The 21,223-nt window shown below is 36.6% G+C and overlaps 1 protein-coding gene across 1 annotated transcript in view; it reads left to right on the top strand.

Moving 5' to 3' along the window:
- Window positions 1-21,223, top strand: part of Naaladl2 (N-acetylated alpha-linked acidic dipeptidase like 2) — a 977,666-nt gene that overhangs the window by 224,079 nt on the left and 732,364 nt on the right. Inside the window, exon 2 of the mRNA XM_055626106.1 lies at window positions 1,981-2,482. Coding sequence (XP_055482081.1) covers window positions 1,981-2,482 — 502 coding nt within the window. The remainder of the gene's footprint in view (window positions 1-1,980; window positions 2,483-21,223) is intronic.

The following is a 21,223-nucleotide window of genomic DNA, read 5'->3' as shown; positions in this document are numbered from 1 at the left end:
GTATTTTACATACTGGAAATGGACATACAGAAAAAAGAAGAATTTGGAAAAATATTAACAAATAATAATAAGAAATCCTAATAAGTGTTTCTCCATAGATTTTATTAGGACAACTCAGCACATTATGTTTGTTCTTTTCTCTTTTGTATTCCTCTGTCTCTTAAGATTGATTGTTTCTTTTCCCTTGTGAGAACAGAAACCCCCATACTTCTTTACTTTTGTTGCCTCTCCCAATGACTGACACAAATGATAAATTCTGGGGTCAGTTCTGGACAAGAATGAATTCTACTTGATAAAGTAGTATATGAAAATAATAGAATTATATTATTTGTTGTTCATTATTGAATACTAAGTTATGTCTAATATTCCTAAAAGTTCCAAGCACTTTTATTATTTGGCTTTCTTTTAGCTAACCTATGAAAGGTCAAAATTCTGTGGCTAATGCTATCTTCTCTCATGAAGTCCTGTTTTTTTCTCTTCTTTGTTATTGTTAATGACTATCATTAAGAATTAACGTATCAATTATCAGTTGAGCTTTATGCTTTACTCCTCCCAGAGAATTACTGGAGATTTAGAAATGTCATAGAGCATGGGAAAGGACCTCAGCATCCAGCTGAGATTACACAAAGTGTAAGTGTAAATAGTGTGGACACTTCTACTCTACAACTGTGACGCTCTGGCGGCTAACAGAACTGAGAGCACTTACAGCTAATTAGCCACGATAGCCTAATGCCACTCTGCACACAACGGACACAACAGACGGTTGGTTATGCAAAACTGTAGGAGAGGGAAGCATCCATCTGTCATATACAAGGTTATGAATCTAAGACCTCCCAAACTGGCAAAGCGTTTGATCTTTGGACACATGCCATTCTTGACTTTTACTTAAATTTCACTGAACTAAGCCAGTTCATGTTATACATTCTAGGAAAACCTTCATTCTGTTTGACAGCTTAAAAAATCCCATCCCTTTTCTTCACCCAGGATTGTATAAATGCACCTTATTTTACTTCTTGCAGTTCTATAGAATTGATACTGGTTTTTCTGTTTTCCAAACCAGCTCAAATGTAGGTAATCATCTCAAGGTCTTTTATCCTTTCCTTCTCTTAAGACTAAGATCAGAAAGAAGAGGAGAACCTCCCCTATCAGTGGACTTGGGGAGTGGCATGCATGCAGAAAGGGGAGGGAGGATGGGATTGGCAGGGGAGGAGGGAGGGGCTTATGGGGGGATACAAAATGAATAAAGTGTAATTAATAAAAAATTAATAAAAAGAAATCAAGTCATTGCTTCATTGCATCTGTCTTTAAATTGTTTAAAGTTGTATCTAAATGTGGTTAAAATTGGCTTCATTCTTACACATTATGTAGTTTTGTGTGCTCCCGTCACTCTCTACAACTACAGAGATTGGTTGTGTATTTTTATGTGTAGTTTTAAAGCTTTTAAAATAGACTTTCCATGAAATACTTTCAAATTTTATTGTTCATTTCTACGTCCCCTCTATATTTAACGACAAAGTAAGATTAAATTATTAGTGATTAAATGTTTTCTGTAGGGGAATGGTTATAATTACTAAAGTGAAGTGTACATATATGTGTCATATGCGAATGAGGTGAATATAAATGCACACGTGTGCATGCATGCAAAGGGGAGAGGTCAATTTCTGGTATCCTTACTTGTTCTTACTGAGACAGGAACATGCATATTTATCAAAATTACCTGTCCAGCAAGCCTCAGAGATTTTGTGACTGCCTACCTAGTGCTAGGATTACAGAAGCTTGCATCATCACGTTCAGCTCTCTTGCTGAGTCTGAACCTTCATGTTTGAGCTACACATGGAGGAGCCATGTGTCCAGACATTAATCATTAATGTTTTCTGCAACAAATAGGCTTCTTTTGTTTTATGTTTTATTCTTTGCTTTTAATTTTAATAACTATTTATTTTAAGGTAGTATAATTTCCATTTTCTTTCATTTTCATAGGCAAAAAGATGGCTTATCAGAAGGTCAATGCAGATCTAAGAACCACAGGACACTCACAGTACTTAGACAATGATGACCTTCAAGCCACTGCCCTTGACTTAGAGTGGGATATGGAGAAGGAACTGGAAGAGCCGGGCTTTGACCAGTTCCAACCAGACAACGCTGAGAATCAGAACTTGGGGCACTCAGAGACTTTAGACCTCCATCTTGATTCCATTCAACCAGCAACTTCACCCAAAGGAAGGTTCCAGAGACTTCAAGAAGAGTCTGACTATGTTACCCACTACACAAGATCTGCACCAAAGGGCAGTCACTGCAACTTTTGCTCTCTTTTAAAAATACTTTTCACAGCCACCATTCTATTTATTTTTGGAATTATAATAGGTTATTATGCACACATGAATTGCCCTTCTGATGTCTCACCATCAGCAACAAATGACTACCAGCTATACCAAGATATTCTCAAGACAATCAAAGCAGAAGATATTAAGAAATTCTTCAGGTATGTGCTGAGAAATGGTTATTGTTGGGATTTATTTCCTGAGAAGTAAGTCTCAGAAGAGGGATTGAACTGGAAGTATAAAAAGTGTTTTAAGTGGATTGACATAACTTACATCAGGAATAGAATCTTATGGAAGGATGTACTGCAAGGTAAAATTATGATATTATGATTTTATTAACTGATAATAGTAATAATAACTACTATGTCAACTAAGACTCTATCCTATTCATTTTCTTCACGTAAGAAACACTGTTAATCCATGTTGAGATGCAAAGATTGTTTGGAAAAAGGTTATAAAATCTTGGATATTTGTCATATGGTTAACTATTTTAATGACCTCAAAATGAAATTAATCTGCTTTATGGAATGAGGTAACTGCCATCAGATACTCACAGCCCACTAAGAAGTTGTTGGTGCTTTGCATTCCTCCCATTTCAAGTAAGCACTCTCTGTTTGAACACACTAGGTTCCATCCATCAGACAGTCCAAAAGCTCCTTTCTCTATTGAAGGTGACTTAATGGATGGCTGTGGGACCAGAATGTATTGATTTTTCAATAAACTATATAATAAAACATTCTTATAGAGGACTTAATCTGAGTTGTTAGGAAGAGCTCCAATGCCACACAACATGTGACAAGTTGATGATTGTGTTTTGTTTTTGCCTCCTACTGAGTTGTAAATGGTTTCCTAGTTTATATACATAGTAAAATGGATAAAGAAGAAAAAGTAGAAATTACATTCCAAGAATTTAGGAGAAACAAAGAGCCCTTTGTCATTTGTACATAGATAGAGTCCAGCAGTACTGCTTTCCCAGAATGTTTGTTGTGGGCCACAGTGATTTACAACTACGGACTTGCTGGCAAGAATGCATTTCTAGTGATCTTCCTGGGAAAACTTACACTGCAGATGTATGATGCAGAGTAATGCTGAAGAATTCTAATACTCTCCCTGAAAACATGTCTAAGTGACATATGGGAATACAGTTCTTGTGTACAGCTTGTCGGGTTTTTGCTGTTGTGTAAGCATTCCTGGAAGTGGAATTAATTGGCAGGTGATAATGCTTTCCATGGTATTTCCCAATGTGAAATTTCTCTATTGAATTGAGTTAAAAGATGTGTTTCATGTGGGCTGGACTGACCGGTGAGGGGTTAAGAGCATTGGCTGCAGATTTATTTTGTCTCATGGAATGTCCTCAGAGGAACAGATGTGTGACCTGTATGCAAATGTCTTCTCTTCTGGGTCTGGGTGTGAAGGATGCATGGATTAATGGTAAAGGGTCAAGATCCTGAAGTTTCTAGAATTTTAAGTTGAGCACACTGTTTAGAAAGGCTGTGTCTCCATTTTCATGCCATTTTGGCATTTATTCCTTTGTATGAATTTCAATGCTTATATAATTTAAAAATAACCTCACTTATTAAGACCCTGTGTGGTGGCACATGTCTTTAATTCCAGCACTTGGGAGGCAGAAGCAGGCAGATCTCGGTAAGTTTGAAGTCAGTATCATCTCCAGAGTCCAGGACAGCCAGGGCTATCACACAGAGAAACTGACTCAAAGGAAGAAAAAAAAAAAGATTTGAATTAGAATCACATTATATGTGTGTGTGTGTGTGTATGTTTGTTTAATTTCTTAATGAAGATTGAGTTTTCTCATGTTATAAAAAGTTTTCTTTTTAAAAATTTTCATATTTGTGTGTGAGTGTGTGTGTGTGTGTGTGTATGTGTGTGTGTGTGTGTGTGTGTGAAGGTGTATATGTGAAGGACAGAGGACACCTTGTAGGAGTTGGTTCTCCTCTTTCCCCTTTGTAGGTTCCAAGGATTGAAAATAGGTATTTTGGCTTAATGCCAGAGGTTTAACCTACAGTGCCATCTCATGGGCTCATGAGAAGTTTGGTTTTCTGTTTGTTTTATTTGTTTTGTTTTTACCCTTGAATCAGTACAAAGCAAAATACAAATGAAAAATAAGAAGCTCTCTTCTCCCTATTGAAATTAAGAGAAAAATCCCTTTATTAGTTACTGAAATTCTGTGGCCAAGAAAAGAATAATTGAATCTACGAGTTTGAAATTTAAGTGAGAGTGATTAACCAGTGATATAGAAGATAGGAGTCATCTGCATATTGCAAGGAGACTAGTTGAGATTATTAATGGGGTGCAGTGGGAAAGAGTCAAAGAGAGGTGGGAGAACGATGAGGAATGGTGGGGCTGCTGCGAGGAAAAAGGCACTTGATGGTGTCTTGGAAATAAGTGAAGAAAGTAGAGAAGGATGGGTTCAGCCAAGTTGGAATGCTTCTTACAACAGAGCAAGTGACATGGTGTGTAGTCAGATGGATGTCAAAAGTGATACAGATGGGAGGCCACTGATGGAGTTGGCAGAACTCAAGATAGCTACTGAAGTCAATCCTTGATTGAATCTTGGGTTAATCTGATGTCACCTTCACCACCGTCAATGCCATCATCACTACCAATAATGGTAGAATCCATAAAGGTTATGATTGGGGTTACTAGAGATTTTTAAAATGTATCAAATTCTCTGAGCATGGTGGCTGTATTAAGTCCCATATGAAACTATTTTTAGCATATGCATGCTAGAGTTAGCTGGAGTGATAGGTTTATCATTTACTTTGAATTAAATCAAATTAAAAAAGTGTATGCACGCATGCCACTCCCCAAGTCCACTGATAGGGGAGGTTCTCCTCTTCTTTCTGATCTTAGTCTATCAGTTCTCATCAAAAGTGGCTGCATTGTCCTCTACTGATGCAGAAAGGGGAGGGAGGGTGGGATCGGCAGGGGAGGAGGGAGGGGCTTATGGGGGGATACAAAATGAATAAAGTGTAATTAATAAAAAAAAAGAAATAAAAAAGTGTATGCACTACATATATATTTATATGTACAAATTGTATATATAGGTTTAAAATTGAAATAAGGCTCTTTAGAAATTATTAATTTAAGGAAAAGAAGAGCACTGGCTGCTTTTGCAGAGGACCTCAGTTCAATTCCCTAGTTCCAGGAGATCAACACTCTCACACAGATAAACATACAGGCAAAACACCAATGCATATAAAATAAAAATAAATACATATTAGAAATATGTAAAAATAAATACATATTAGTTGGGCGTGGTGGCACATATCTGTAAACCCAGCATTCAAGAAGGCAGAGGTACATGGATCTCTGTGAGTTTGAGGCCAGCCTGGTCTACAAACTGAGTGCAGGAGAGCCAAGGCAGAGAAACCCTGTCTCCAAAACCCAAATCCAAGCCCCCCTCAATATCTGTTTTATAAAAATCTATTATGTCAGGTATGAGTTGATCTAAGCAATAAGAAATTTCTTGAATATTTCAAGCAATGGGTACGCAAATGTCTTATTTTATTTTGTATGTTGTGTGGGGTTCGTGTATACATGTATGTCAAGGTCAGAAGTCAGTATCAGGCGTCTTCCTTATTTGTCTCCTTTCTCTTTGAGACTGTGCGTCTCTCATTGAAACTGGTGTTTAAATATTGAGCTGGCTGACGAGTAAGCTCCATGCGTCTTTCTGATTTCTTCTTCCCAATACTGAGATTGCAGTTGTCACTTGTAGCCATGCCTGGTTTTCACAGGTGTGCTACGGATAAAATTCAAATCCTTATGCATGCAAGGCAGGGATTTGGTTGGCTAAACCACTTCTCCAGTCCCCATACAATGGATACTCCATGTAGGCCTGTATTCTACCAGGGATGAAGGATGTGAAATTAATCAGAAAATAGTGAGGAGGCCCAGAGTGTAGCCACCACTAAAATAAACTGGTGGAAACTGAATTTTTTTACATACACAAGGGCAGGCAGTATATGAACCCAACTGAAAACACTTCAAGTCTAGAGCAGGTGAGAAGTACAGGGTCCCAGCATCCTCTTGTCCCTCTGGGTCCTAGCAGCTCTTCCAATAGATGAATCCAGAGGAAGGATGATTTGAAACCTGAGAAACTTCTCAGAAAGGACCAGAAGTTGAAACAGGGAAGGGAATAAGCCTTTCAAAAGCAAATGTCTCTGGCAGAGGGATGCTAATTTACAAAAACAACAGGTAAAATGGAGCCCTATGAAGTTGTGTTTATTGTAGCTTGGCCAAGGACATTCAGGCTTTATTATAAAAGTATCTCTGAAAATGACAGGTGAGGTTAATTTTTTTTAACAATAAGAATAATTACATTCTCCCATAGCTTCATGTTAGTTTTCAGTTTATGAGCACAGTTTGCCTCATAGCCTCAAACCCACGTTTTTCTTTTATTATTATTATTTTTATTAATTACACTTTATTCACTTTGTATTCCTCCTATAACTCCTTTCCTCCTCCCTCCCCCTTCTCCATGCATGCTCCTCCCCAAGTACACTGATAGGGGAGGTCTTCCTTTCCTTCCTTTTGATCCTAGTCTATTAGGTCTCATCAGGAGTGGCTTCACTGTCTTCCTCTGTGGCCTGATAAGTCTGCTCCCTGCTTGGGGGGAGGTGATCAAAGATCAGGCCAACTTAGTCAGTTAGAGTTAAGTCTGTTTGAAGTCATGAAAGATTTTCTACATGCATTTTACTTACTAAGTAGGACACACACACACACACACACACACACACACACATATATATATATTTACAGCTTGTTAATTTTATTTTTAACACTGTAGATATTTTAAAAAGCTTGCTAATAGCCTTACTTTAAATAAACAACTGATAATAAAAATTTAAATACACAACTAAGCAAAACTATTATTCTACTCACAATGGAATTCATAGAAAAGTGGGTTTTATATTTCAACTAAAATAAAAAGAAAATCAACAAAATGTGATATAATTTAGACTTAGCCCTCAAACATATATATATTCACCAGGGATTAATCTACAGGGATTTCCCATGATAAGATGCATAATTAATTGTGCTCTATAAAGTAGTCTTTGTTTTTCTTATTTATAATTTTTTTATTCATATATTTTTTTAAGAAATAATAATGCTTTGGTCCAAATATGTTTATAGTTATTATGACAATAATATCCTCTCAGTCAATGACAATGTTTTCCTCAAAATTCTTGCTACCATATGCCTTGTTCTAACTATGCTGGTTCCTGGTCAACTTGATGTACATTATAGTTAGTTGAGAAAAGACATTCACAATTGAGAAAATGTCTACATAAAATTTGCCTGTAGGCAAGTCTATAGTACTTTTTTTTTTCACTGTTGTTTGGTGGCCCTAGGTTCTATGAAAAAGCAGGCTGATCAAGCCTTCAGGGTCAAGCCAAAGATAGGAATCTCTTCTTCATGGCTCTGCATTAAGTTTCTGTCCCCAGGTTTCTTCCTTTTAGTTCCTGCTAAGTCTTTCTCTAATGATGAACAATGATATGGAAATGTAGGTAAGCTAAACCTATTCCTCCCCAAGTTTCTTTTGCCTGTGACATTCTGTTACAACAATAGAACTTTAACTAAGGGAGAAATTAGTCCCTGGAGTGGACTAATTTGGTATGTTTAAGTGGGGATTAAGTGTGTTAACAGTGGAACTTTGGCCTAGAAGAGCCATTGGCTGCTCAGTGCTTACTGTACTGTAGGAACTGTTTTGGCATTGAATAGTTGTCTTTTCTATCAGTTCTCAGTCCCTGTCTATGCTCTAAGAGTATTTCCAGTCTTGTCAAATATTGTAAAATTATTCTATGTAAAAGGTATTACAGTGAACATTCTGTGAAGAAAACAAGTTTACTTTGCTGAACAGTAGACTCCAGTTACTATCATGTCCTTACAGAATTAGTATTTATAAGGAAAGACAATTATTGCATGGTAATTGAAAGCAGATCTATGCTGAATTTATAAATTATGTATTTTGAAAATAACTTTGCTATTTAGATTTTTCAATACAGTATTGTTATATCAAAACAGTAATATTCATAAAAATGTGTATTATATTATAAATTATGTCATAACTCACAAGATATGTTGTTTATTGAAATAAATGACAACTCCTATCAAAAGCAGCTACTAGCAAATACTAAGGCATGAAACCCCAATTCAAACCAAGGAAGAAGAAAATCATTACTGTAATTTTAAAGCCACTATATAAAATTATTAAAACAAAGCCAGTATAGCAGGGCTTTAATGCAGCAAATGACATTGACATCTACAAAGTTTGCATTCCGGAATCATATCATCAAGGTATTTAATAATTACATAAGAGCTTTTGTTCTACTTATGTTTTAAGTTTTAAGTACATGATTTTGTGCTGGGTTATAGTTTTTGTTCTCAAGGGGAATAGGCAAACCAGAGCCCACTGGTTGAACATACCACTTTGGTGTTTATCCTTGTATGTTTGAGTACCTTTCTATTATTCTCACCCCAGCTAGGACATTGAGGGAAGAGAAAAAAAATCAATTCTACCCAAGTGTCACTTGGGTAAACCAAGTTCAATTAGGTTAATTACAGGAGAATTACTGAAACATATTGCTTACAGAAGCATGGCCAAATGATTGATGGATACAACAATAAATAAAACAAAACTCTATCTCACGATAACCATCAACTCTATAAATCTTGAGGGAGGTGTGAGGCCTCATGCCATCCCCTGACATATGTTAATGGGCCTCACATCATGTCTGACTCCCACCTGAGATTTCTTGGTGTGATAGATTTACCCGCCTTTTATTGCTTACTATCTAAGCTGAGGATGAGAAAACAATCATTGGACAGTGAAAATGCTGGTGGTGTCTATGGACTGTGAAAGTTTATGTCAAGATTTGATGGAAAGTGTGGTATTCATGCCAAAACTACACAAGACCACAATACTTGAGGGTTACATGAGTCTCAAAAGATGCTCAAAGAACTGGCAAGAAAGAAATTTAGCTGAGAGGCCTTGTATAGTCTGAGGACAAGCATGCTCATGAGCAGAAACTGGAGCTTCTGTTACAGCTCAGTAGAGAAAGTATGCCTAACTGGTGCAAGAAGATAAATCCTTAGCATAAATCAATTAGTTAATTTAGGGAAATGAGAACAAAGACTTTGTATATTGGCACATTCTCATTAGTTCTGTTTCTATTCTGGTGATGTGAAGAGCTCCAAAGAATGATGCACAGAATCACAAAGCTGAGAGCACCTGAATTTCCTCCATCTTTTGACTACAAAGCTACTAAACAGGTGATCAGAAAAGGGAAAACATTCAGAGTTCTCATGAGAAGATTATCCTGATTCAGATTTTCTGATTTTTGTTCAGGATTTGGTTGATTTCAGGTAGAGATGTAAACAATTAACCCCATGCATAAATATGTATGCAGGAAAAAATCAGGAAGATGATTCATGTCCATATTCCCCCTGTTGTGCTTGCTATCTTACATGGCATATATACCGTTATTCCTATAGGATCATTGGAGAGTTGCTAATTGCACATTCCACTTTCAATTCAAATTAGCAGATCATACACACACACAGTATACCGCACCATACCAAATAGGTTTATATAAGTCAGGTCCAAATCAACTTACAATATTTGCACAAAAGATTCTGTCTTTTTTCTATTATGTATTTCTGGCTTCTTTACGTAAATCAGATGTCTATCATATGAGAATTGTGTCTGGATCTTCAATTCAATTACATTGATCAACATATCTAGTCCTGTGCCAATACCACACAGTTTTTATTACTATAGCTTTGTATTACAATTTGAGATCAGGGGTGTTGATGATTCCAGCAGTTATTTTATTATTCAGGATTGTTCTTGTTATTCTGGGGCTTTTGTGTTTCTGTCTGAAGCCAGAAATTGTCCTTTCAATCTCTGTGAAGAATTGTGTTGCAATATCAATGAGACTGCATTGAATCTATAGATTGATTTTGATAGGATGGCCATTTTACTGTATTAATCCCGAATATATTGTTAAATTAAAAAATTTTTGTTTGCCTTTTGACAATCCAGATGCCCTTAAATATGGATGGAAAGAGAAACATGTTGTACTCTAATTAGAGCTCATATTATTTTTATTTTATATAAGGGCAATATATACCAATGTTATAAATAATCAGCTAACCCCCACCAGTTCTAACATCTTTTGTTTAAAAACATCCTTTTATCTTTACCTATCAGTCAACAAAGTTGCATTGTACCACACATATTTTTAACATATACTTTAAATGTATCTTCTATGAAATACAGTTAGAACAGTGTTTCAAGTGAAAAATGTAAGTAACTAAACTAACATACTGCTTAGTGTTATGTACTATAGGTGGAAGGAATTTTCTTAGCTCATTCCTTATAAGGGAACATTGAAGTTCTTCCAAGCATTCTTAGAGATAAATGTTTGTGTGCTTATTTAATTATTCTTTTCATCATAAATGCCTGGAAGCAAATAACCACTTCAGAGAGTTTAATTTAGTTGTTTACTTTGTGTTATGAAACTGCCTTGCAGAACCACCAGACTTCTAGGTCCTCATTACTGTTTGTTTTTGATAGACCAACAATAATGTTTCCATTTTATTTTGTTAATTGACTTTACTTGCATTTTTACTTATATGAACTAATTTAAAAAAATTTACTCCGCCCTTGGATTTTACAGGTTCAGAAACAACATATTATAATAGAAGAAATAGAATGCAACATATATGTATATATATGTATATACACATATAAAACTTATCTGAGTTTATTTTAGGCACTCTTTTTTCTTTTTTATTTATTCTTCTCTCATATGTTACATCCCAACTACAGTTTTCCCTCCCTCCCCTCCACAAGGTCTCTCTCCCCACCTCTCTTTTCCCCTAGATTCACACCTCCTGTACCTCCAATGACATCCAGTAACTATGGCAAAATAAGCTACAAAAAGACAGGGACATATTCTCACATCAAGGATGGACAAGGCAAACCAGCAGGAGGAAAGGGTCCTAAAGGCAGTCAAATGAGTCAGAGACAGCCCCCCACCTCTCACATTAGGATTTTCACAAGAACAACAAGCTACTTAGCCATAACATATATGCAGAGGACCCATGCAGTCAGACCCATACAGGCTCCCTGACCTCTGTGAGTTCACTTGAGTTCAGTTCAGTTTACTCTGTGGGTCATGTTTTCATGGTTTCTGTGATGTCTCTGGGTCTTCTCCTCCTCCTTCATAAGACTCCGTAAGCTCCACCCATTATTTGGCTGTAGAACTCTGCATCTGCTCCCTTCAGTTGTTGGATGAAATTTCTCTGGACTCAGTGATGATGTTTACGCTAGGCTCTGGTCCTCGCACATCCTGAAGTCATGACAAACTGTAGATCTGAGGGTTTATGCTTGGGTTCGTGTTCCAATCTCTCCACTTGAAGCCTTGCCTGGTTACAAAAGATAGCCAGTTCAGGCTCATTTCCTCATACTGGGAGTCTTTGCTAGTGCCACCCTCTTAGTTTCCATTGCACTTGGTTTCTACATAACCCCCAAGTTCCCCCCAATTCCAGTTGTCTCTCCCAGTATTTCCTCCTTCTATCATATGCCAACTGATCCCTCCTGTTCCCATCCTTACCTGTCCCCAGTCCACCTGAAAAATCTATTCTATTTCCCCTTCCTAGAAAGATTCTTCTGTTCCACCTTAAGCCTTCTTTGTTACTTAGCCTCTATGGATCTGTGGATTGTAGCTTGATTATCATTTACTTTACAGCTAATTTGCATTTATAAGGGAGTACATACCATGCTTGTGTTTTTTGGTACGGTTACCTCGCATGGAATGATTTTATTTTTTTTTCAGTTCTATCCACTTGCCAGCAAATTTCATGATGACATTTCTTTTCAATACCATAGGAATATTTTATTGTTTAAATATGCCACTTTTTCCACCTTATTTTTTGGTTGAGGGACATCTGTTTTACTTTCAGTTTTAGGTTACTAGGAACAAAGTTCTGTAGGCACATTTTTAAACCCTGATTTTTGTGTGTAATTTCAAACACAAATATTGTATTTGTATAATTTCCAGCCTTTTCTAGTCCCTCCAAATCCTTCTATGTCCCCATATCAAAATCTTGACCTTTTTTCTTGAATTATTATTGCTTTACACACACACACACACACACACACACACCCCATCTATTAGTTTCATTTCATGTAGCTAATATATTCATGTGTTTTGAGTTAAAAACTTAGGGGATGGTGTAACTTATCAGGATGCTCATCTGAGGACGGCTAATTTCCTGTCTTAGGAGCCACTAACTGCCCATAGCTTTTCATCTAGAAGTAAGGCCTCTTGAAATTTACCCTGTCCTCCGTAACATGTCAACTGGTATTGTCATGGTACATGTCTTGCTTAGGCAACCATATTGTTAAGATTTTGTGGACAGTTTCCCTGTCACATATAGAAGACAGTATTTCACAGCAAGGATCCTGGTCCTCTGGCTCTTACAGTCTTTCTGCCCCCTCTTCTGAATTGTTTCCCAACTCTTAGCTGTAGTAGGTGTTGTGTTGTAGATGTATATATTTGGATTGGAGAGGCCACAGAAAATTATACTCTATGTTTTGACCAGTTTTAGACTTCTAAAATTATTTGCCCTTTTAAAAAGGGAGATACTTTCCTGAAGGTTGAAAGCTAAGTTTACCCCTTGGTATTGGATGAGTATTTAGAAAGCATTTAGAATCCAGTTGGGAACTGCACCAATTTGAGAACATGGCAGTATTAAATTTTTCTCAACAGCCAGTGACCTTACCAGCCATAGATAAGTAGTTAGCTTTATAGTACTAGCAGTTAATTCCTTTCTGTTGAGCGGGCCCAATGTCCTTCTAGACCTCTGTTGGTTTCCCTTGGATATAACTAGCACCCTTCTGAGCATGGCATGTCTTACCACACTGGTCATTGTTATTGTTTGTTGGCAACTTCTGATATTACGAGAGCTAGTCCTAGAGAGAGGGCTTTCAAGCCAGATCCAGTTAACTTCTTCCATGTCTTCTTCAATTTTTGTATCTTCAATAAGAGCGTCTTCCTTTCAAGTTCTCAGAGACTACTGAGGGCAGAAAGTAGTCTCCATTCCTTTGGGAGGCTTTTGTACTTACTTGATCCATAACTTGAAAACAGGATTTCAAGCTCTAGCACAGCACTGTTTTGTTTTGTTTTTGTTTGTTTGCTTTTTGTCCTTTTTAAAACATAGTCTATGTGTCTTGAAGGAAGCATTAGCATCCTAAGTACAGTAATTCACTTCACTATATATTTAAATATATATCCAAATACATATATGTATATGGGTATATAGACATACATACATACATACATATGCATGGTTATACATAACCATGTTTTCTTATGAATTTCCCAAACATTGTTAATGTTATTTTCCTTCCTCCTTTCCTTTGCCTCTGTATTGCCTTGCTCCCACATACCTAATCTACCTAACCTTTGCTTATTTTCCTTTCCTTGAACGTATTTCTGAATAGGCCTCTGGTAGACACAGTTTGTTATCAAATACATTGAACAATAAAACTAAGCTCTCTAGAAATTTGTTTTATTTAAATGTTTGAACAAGAACAGTGTTTGAATTTTCTCTCTTGACACAGTAAGTTAGATACAAGTGAGATTACACTATATAGTTGTGTTTATTAATATATGTAATACATTATTGTCCTTAGGTGGATATTAAGTATTCAAAAACTTTAAGAAAATTATAAGTATCTTCAACATTATAGTTATGATTGAAAGCTTGTTTAGGAACATAATCAACTGTTTTGTTTCAGAAATAGTAATACTCTAGTAATTATTTACTGTGAAAAATTTTAGCTAGATCTGAAATACTATTTTCAGTTTTTCAAAATGTATTTTTAAAGATCATTCTTCCCTTCCATACTTCCTCTTCCTTCTTTTTTATCATTATTTCATTTTATTATTTTTTTTATTTATTCATTTTACATCTTAGTCATAGCCTCCTCCATTTCTCCTCCTGGGCCCACTCTCCTTCCCTCCTTCCCCTCTCCTGTCTTCCCTACTCCTCAGAGGAAGGGAACCTCCCAGCCACACCCCAAACCCCAGCATATCAAGTTGCATCAGGACTGAGCATATCCTCTTCCCCTGTGGCATCCTGAGGTACCTCTACCAGGGGAAAGTAACTGAAAAGCAGGCAATGGAGTCCATGTCAGAGTAAGCCCCTATTCCCCTTACTGGGTAGCTAATCTATATGAGGACCCAGCTGCCATCAGGAGGAAATTCAGATGAGATCTGTTGGCAAGAATTAGCTTAATTGAAATTATCTGGAGGAATCTCTCCTTCCTAGAATGATATATGTCACACTTTTCCAGGGTTTCCATCTGCAGCTGCAACACTGTTAGAGGGCCACACTGTAATGCTAAGAAGCCTCAAATGGCATAAGCTTCTATTTGTTGTGAACTCACATTTTATATTCTTTCAAATTTGATCATGCCAAAAAAGGATATCAAGATAACTAAGAACAGAATATATCATTTGTCTTAGTCCTTTTCCTAGTTCTTGTTCCTCTGCCCACAGGTAACACAAGAATGTAAAGAGCTTTTGTGCTCACTTTATTTAGCCTAGCCTACTCAGTAAAACTGCACTGTCTCTCCTGTACTCGTCTCCATACTGCCATTCCTCATTCTCACTTCTTTCTATCCTGAAAGTACTCTCCTCATCCTCGAGAAATGCACCGTTGAATATTCACAACTACACATGTCTATTTATAAATGGATGTAGAAAAATTATTAATGGAGATCCATTTCTGGGTTAACAAAGAGCTATAAAGAGTTTGGTGTTAGTTGCATATTTCTCCTCTGACACGCAGGAGGCTAGGCATCTGTTTTCGTGTGTTTGTGCGAAGTCCTCTTTTGCTGTTTTTTGACAGTGTTCTCAATCTAGAACTTTACCTTCTACTTCCTGTTTTTCCCCATTTCATTATAATTTTGACTGATTCCTCTCTGTACTTTTCACTCTGTTCCTTTTCTTTTATCTTTCTATATTCTTTATTAAAGAAGATGATAACAGGAAAGTTGGGACAAATACGAAAGAAAAAAGGAACTGCTATTTAAATTTAAAAAAATACATAAATGTACAATCAGTGTCATAAGTCAATGTATGCAAATGATAAATGAACTTAACAGAGAAAAATGATTTCTTCTCAACAAAGTAATTAGCTAATCTACCATTGAGCTCTTCACGTTATGAATATACATTGTCTTAAATTTAATCACAAAAGGAATGCATAGGATATGATAATTTAGTTATGCAACAAACCTCCTTACTCTGAACTTTAGATAAAGGCATTGCTTAACTTAGAATTGATTAGAGTCATACTGAATGACATTATTATTTTTAACTGATTAGATTCAACTCACAGATAAGTGTTAAAGTCACAACTAATCCTCAGGTAAATGAGGATTAATGAAAGCAGAGATTTTTTGCCTGAAATGCCCTCCATTTGTCTTGCTCAAATACTGGCTGCCTGGAAGTTCTGGTCCATGTGTTAGTTATATCATAGCCTTTTTGTTGATGTCGCTTCATTTGTGTCGTCCCCCCATCCCCCAATCCTTCAACTCTATATTTTTAAACTCCTTAGAACTATACCACTCTCTATAGTAGAGAAAGAAAAGTGTGTTTAACACATTAAGTAATACTAGACAGAGGTTCAATAAATCTTTAAAGAACATAGAGCCAGTACATAGATGGCCTTGATAAAACATACTTCTCTTTGCATTTTGAAAAAGAAAAATAACATATTCTGGTTACTCATGTTTCTTTTTTTAATTAAATTTTTATTTTGTATATTAATTACAGTTTATTCACTTTGTTTCCCAGCTGTAACCTCCTCCCTCATCCTTTCTCAATCCCACCCTCTCTCCCTTAACTACTCCTATGCTCCTCTCCAAGTCCACAGATAGGGGAGGTCCTCCTCCCCTTCCTTCTGACCTTAGCTTATCTGGTCTCATCAGAACTCACTGCATTGTCCTCCTGTCACCTGGCAAGGGTGCTCCCCCATTAGGGAGAGGCAGTCAAAAAGCTAGCCACCGAGTTAAATGTCTGAGACAGTTCCTGTTTCCCTTACTAGGGCACCCACTTTGACACTGAGCTGCCATGGGCTACACACGAGCAGGGGTTCTAGGTTATATCCACGAATGGACCTTGGTTAGAGTATCAGTCTCAGAAAAGACACCTGAGCCCAGACATTTTGGTTCTGTTGCTCTCCTTATGGAGCTCCTGTCCTCTCTAGGTCTTACAATCTACCCCTTCTTTTCTAAGATTCCCTGCACTCTGTCCAAAGTTTGTTTATGAGTCTCAGCATCTGCTTTGACTTTTAAAGGGTTTATTTATTTATTATTTATACAATATTCTGCCTGCATGCATGCCTATACGATAGAAAAGGGTACCAGATCTATTATAGATGGCTGTGAGTCACAATGTATTTGCTGAAAAGTTAACTCAGGACCTTTAAAGGAATAGCCAGTGCTCCTAACTTCTGAGCCATCACTCCAGCACCCAAAATTGATTTTTAAGTTAGTGGATTTTTTTTTATCACTTGAAGCTCTACAATAGTCGAGATGAGCTTCAGGGAGGTCATCAGTCTTTACTTGCTTTCTGTTTTATCTTGAAACGTCACATTCTTTCCCTCTACTTTTCTTCTTCCTCCTCTTCTCCTCCTCCTCTTCCTCCTCCTCCTTCTTTTTCTTCTGTGTCTCTTTTCCTCATTCTGCTCACTCATTCGAGTCTTACTGTATAACACAGAAAAGATTGGAACTTGCTGTGTCTTCTAGGCTGCTCTCAAACTCACGGTTATTGATACTCTGTAGCCCAAGTGCTGGGTCTCTTTGTACAACATTGTGATGCTGTACCATCAGTAAGATGTTTTATTTTATTTTATTTTTTCCCAACCACTAAGATTTCTAGACTGACTCAGCTGCCTGTACTTGGATTTGGTTCACTTTAAAGTAGTCAAACACATTTTTTTTTTAATTTTTTACTCTGAACTCAAACTATGCTTTCATTTCCATTCAACTTTAAAAATCTTATTCAATACATAAAGAAACAACATCAATCAGATTTAATAAGAGAAGATTAAAAAGTCAATTCTTTAGTGAGCCGACATATTGGCCTCTTGCTGTTTTGCACAAATTCCCAATACTCTCACTGGAAAGATTGCCAACATGCAGAGTGACTAGAATAAAGCCGAAGCTCAACAGGTGGAGACCGACAATGATGCACATCATTTTCTCTTTCTAGACTTTCTTTGATAGGGAAGGAAATCAGGATTCAAGTGATAGACACAGTCATTTAAAAGTTAAAATTTGAAAATTCAGTAGCTCTAGAAATCAAGCAAGACACTTGGAATTTTCTGCCAAAGATATTAATTCCATAATCTCTTGAATGCTTTATAGGTGATAAAGTAATACATATTTAAAATAGATTATAAAAAGCTTATTAAGAAAAGTAAATATTTTATCATAGTCACTGAAAATTTCTAGATGTGTTAGAAAATAAGCTTGGTAGCTAACTCGTCTACAAAACATAAAAAAGAAACATCACACACACACACACACACACGCCCATACACACCTACAACTCTTCTCTCTTCTTGATTTTGTTTCTCTAAGGAACACAGGTTAAAATCATACTAATTTAAGGAACTTAAATAAAATGGTATAATTTAACAGCTTTTAAATTCTGCATCATTTTAGTGTAATAAAAACCATCATCCCTTAGGCATAAACTGAATACTGATACTGAATTCATTATGCTCAGTCAAGAGTAGTTGTTCACAAATGTATCCTACCTTCTGAGACAGTAGAGCAGAAGAATGGCTACTAAGATGAGAACCTATCATAGATGTACTCTGAATAGCTCCACCCAAAGGGGATCAAAGCAGATGTAGAAACTCACAGCCAAACTTTGGGCAGAGTGCAGGGAGTTTTATGGAAGAAGGAGCAGGACATAGAAGCAACTGGAGGGGACGGGAGCTCCACAAGGAGACCAACAAAGACAAAAATCTGGTCCGAGGGGGACTACAGAGATTGATGTGCCACCCAAGGGCTGTGCATGGATAAGACCTAGATCCCTTGCTCAGATGTAGCCCATAGGCAGCTCAGTCTCCATGTGGGTCTCTGGGTAAGGGGATCAGGGGCTGACTCTGACATGAACACACTTGCCTGCTTTTGATCACTTCCCCTGGTGGTGTGGCCTGAAGAAGCTAGGGTCAGATCTTAGGGGAGCAGGACTCAACTTTCAGTGGACTAAGGGAATGGAAAGAGGAGTAAGAAGGAGGGAGGGAGGAACAGGGAGGTGATAAGGGAAGAGGCTACAATCGGGATATAAAATGAATAAATTCTAAAAAAATAAAAATTAAAGAAAACAAACAAACAAAAAGAATGGTGAATTTAAGGCTAGCCTACTGGCTTTAGAAATCCCTATCAAAAACAGAATTTTTAAGAGCATTGTGTAGTAGCTTTACGGTAAACCTCTTTCCTAGCATGCCTAAAGCCCTGGTTTTGGATTGTTAGTAATCCAAATATATATTGACAATTACCTTTATTTCCCTATATAATGTATTCTGGATCTTATTTTAATGTAGAAATGCTAAACTTGTAAAAAATATTTTTAAATTGTGTTCTATTGTATTTACCAATGTTTTCAAATATTTTATGAAAGGCAATAATTTTCTTCAGTATTTGTAGTACGTAGCCTCAAAAAGTAAGCAATTCCCCTAGCAAAATTACACTTTCAAAGTTTACAAAGTGACGTTCTTACCTAAAAAAATGAAGTTCCATTTCTTTTCATTATAACTGGACAAATATATTGAACTTTCTATGTCTGATTTGGGAAATCAGTTCCTATCTTCAGGAGCTGATTGTGTTCTGTGTCTGGGTCCTTTACAAATGAAGTGCAATTCTGTTGCTTAAAAATTGCTTTCTTGTGCAACATAATGTAGTAATGAATTAAATCCAAATGAGCCTCATATCCACAGTGTCATTTTATGGAACTCATCCCTTGCGGAACTTTTTTATTATCTAGTACAAGGCAAGCTAATGTCTTCCCCTCATGGCTCACTTCTCCGAAGAGTACGCAGCTCTCAGTGTGAGAAATAAAGAAAACTATGATTTGGGATCATATTGCCTTTTTATAAACTCTTGAAATCATCTAGAGCACTTTAACATGTCCCCAAATATGCAAGTCAAATTTTGGTAGAACAAGAAATAAAGGAAGCGGTTTTACTCTTTAGAGTATATTTCTGTCTGTGATAGGAAAAAATGAAAGCGAACCATTTTCTCGGAACAGAAATGTGTGCAGGTGGTTTTTACTCTCAATAAAAATAACATCAGTGTGGGCGTTTTCTCTCCTTTTCTTCTTTGGTTTCATCATATTAACTCTGTCTGTGGGGAACAACTTGTAAGATCAGCTTGTACCAATATTGTAGTTCAAGCTACTGCATAGATTTAGAAGCTTTAATTTATTAACTTGATAAGTTTGGTAATTCAATAAAGCACAAGTTATTCCCTTGTAACTACGTAAGGCATATCTGGGTGGCACATTTTAATTTAACTTGATATTTCAAAATGCTTTGCCACTGAAAATGGGCAAATAGTCAAGGTGGAAAAGCATTTACTCTATTGTACTCTGATGCCCATATATATTCTACTGGGTTTCCTTTCATAGGCTATTGATTCCAGCTTCCTTTGTTCTTTGTTCCATGCTCATTGAGAAAGGTCCTTTCCAGATCTCTCTGTGCACTGCCTCATTCAATGTTATCCTTATTATTTGACATAACATATTATCTAAGCCTCCCTTCTTTGATTTTGGGCACAAAACCTAAATTCCAACATGATGTTCAATTTACATATCATATCAAACTAAACAATCCTGCAAAATGATAAGCCATCATGCTTCTCAACCTATCAAGTTAGGGCCGAGTTAAAAGCAGGTCAAAGCTATCCTCTTCAGGAACACCTCTGTCTAATAAAAGGGTTTGTAATTTTCTCAAAAAGAAAAAAAGCTTTGCTTGTATTTCATGTGTATGGTTGTTTTGCCTGCATGTATTTCCATGTACTACTGTGCCTAGTACCCACACAGGTGAGAAAACAGCACCAGATTTCCAGGAACTGATGTTGCAGATTGCTGTAGCTACATTGTGGGTGCTAGGAACTAAACCTGGGTTCTCTGCAAGAACAAAAGACCTCTAAGTCTCTCCAGCCCCCCAAAAAAACACCTGGTAGTCTGTCATCACAAGTCGTATTCAAGTGTCTCTTAACACTGAGTTATTTAGTCAGTTAGAGCTGAGTCTGAAAGACCAAGTGTTTACAATGAGGAAAATGATTAATTGATGTTACCACTGCTTAATATTTTGGGGGTAAAAGTCTTCGGCGATTCACCATTGATGGTTACTCATTGGCCAACATCCTTTATTGGCTGCATGTTAATACATCTCTGCCTATGATTCTTCCTGATTTCATTATTTTTCTGTTATTTTTCTTTATTTTGAAACATAGTATTCTGGTAAGTGTAAAATATAGAAAGCAAAAAGGAATACATCTGTAACAACTCAACATCTTATGAGAAAGAATTATTTTTACTTATGAATAATTGGTAAATGAGGCATCAAGTACAAAGTGCTGTACACAGAGTGGAAGAAAGGCTCTTGTGATTTTTCAGAAGAGTGCCCTGACTGGCAGAGAGTGATAGCTAAATAAATGCATGGCTATATGATCTGATTTTCAGAAAGGATACACAAAAGCATAGAGAAAAGAAATAACAGAGAGAAATCAATGTGGCTGTTAAAGTTGCATTCTTCAGAAACAGTTTGTAAAAGAATAAGTCTTT

The sequence above is a fragment of the Psammomys obesus genome, unplaced genomic scaffold (genome assembly GCF_907164565.1).
Source record: "Psammomys obesus unplaced genomic scaffold, mPsaObe1.curated_primary_1811, whole genome shotgun sequence".
Lineage (NCBI taxonomy): Eukaryota > Metazoa > Chordata > Mammalia > Rodentia > Muridae > Psammomys > Psammomys obesus.
Note: the sequence above shows the minus strand (reverse complement) of the source record. Positions and strands in the feature narration are given on the sequence as shown.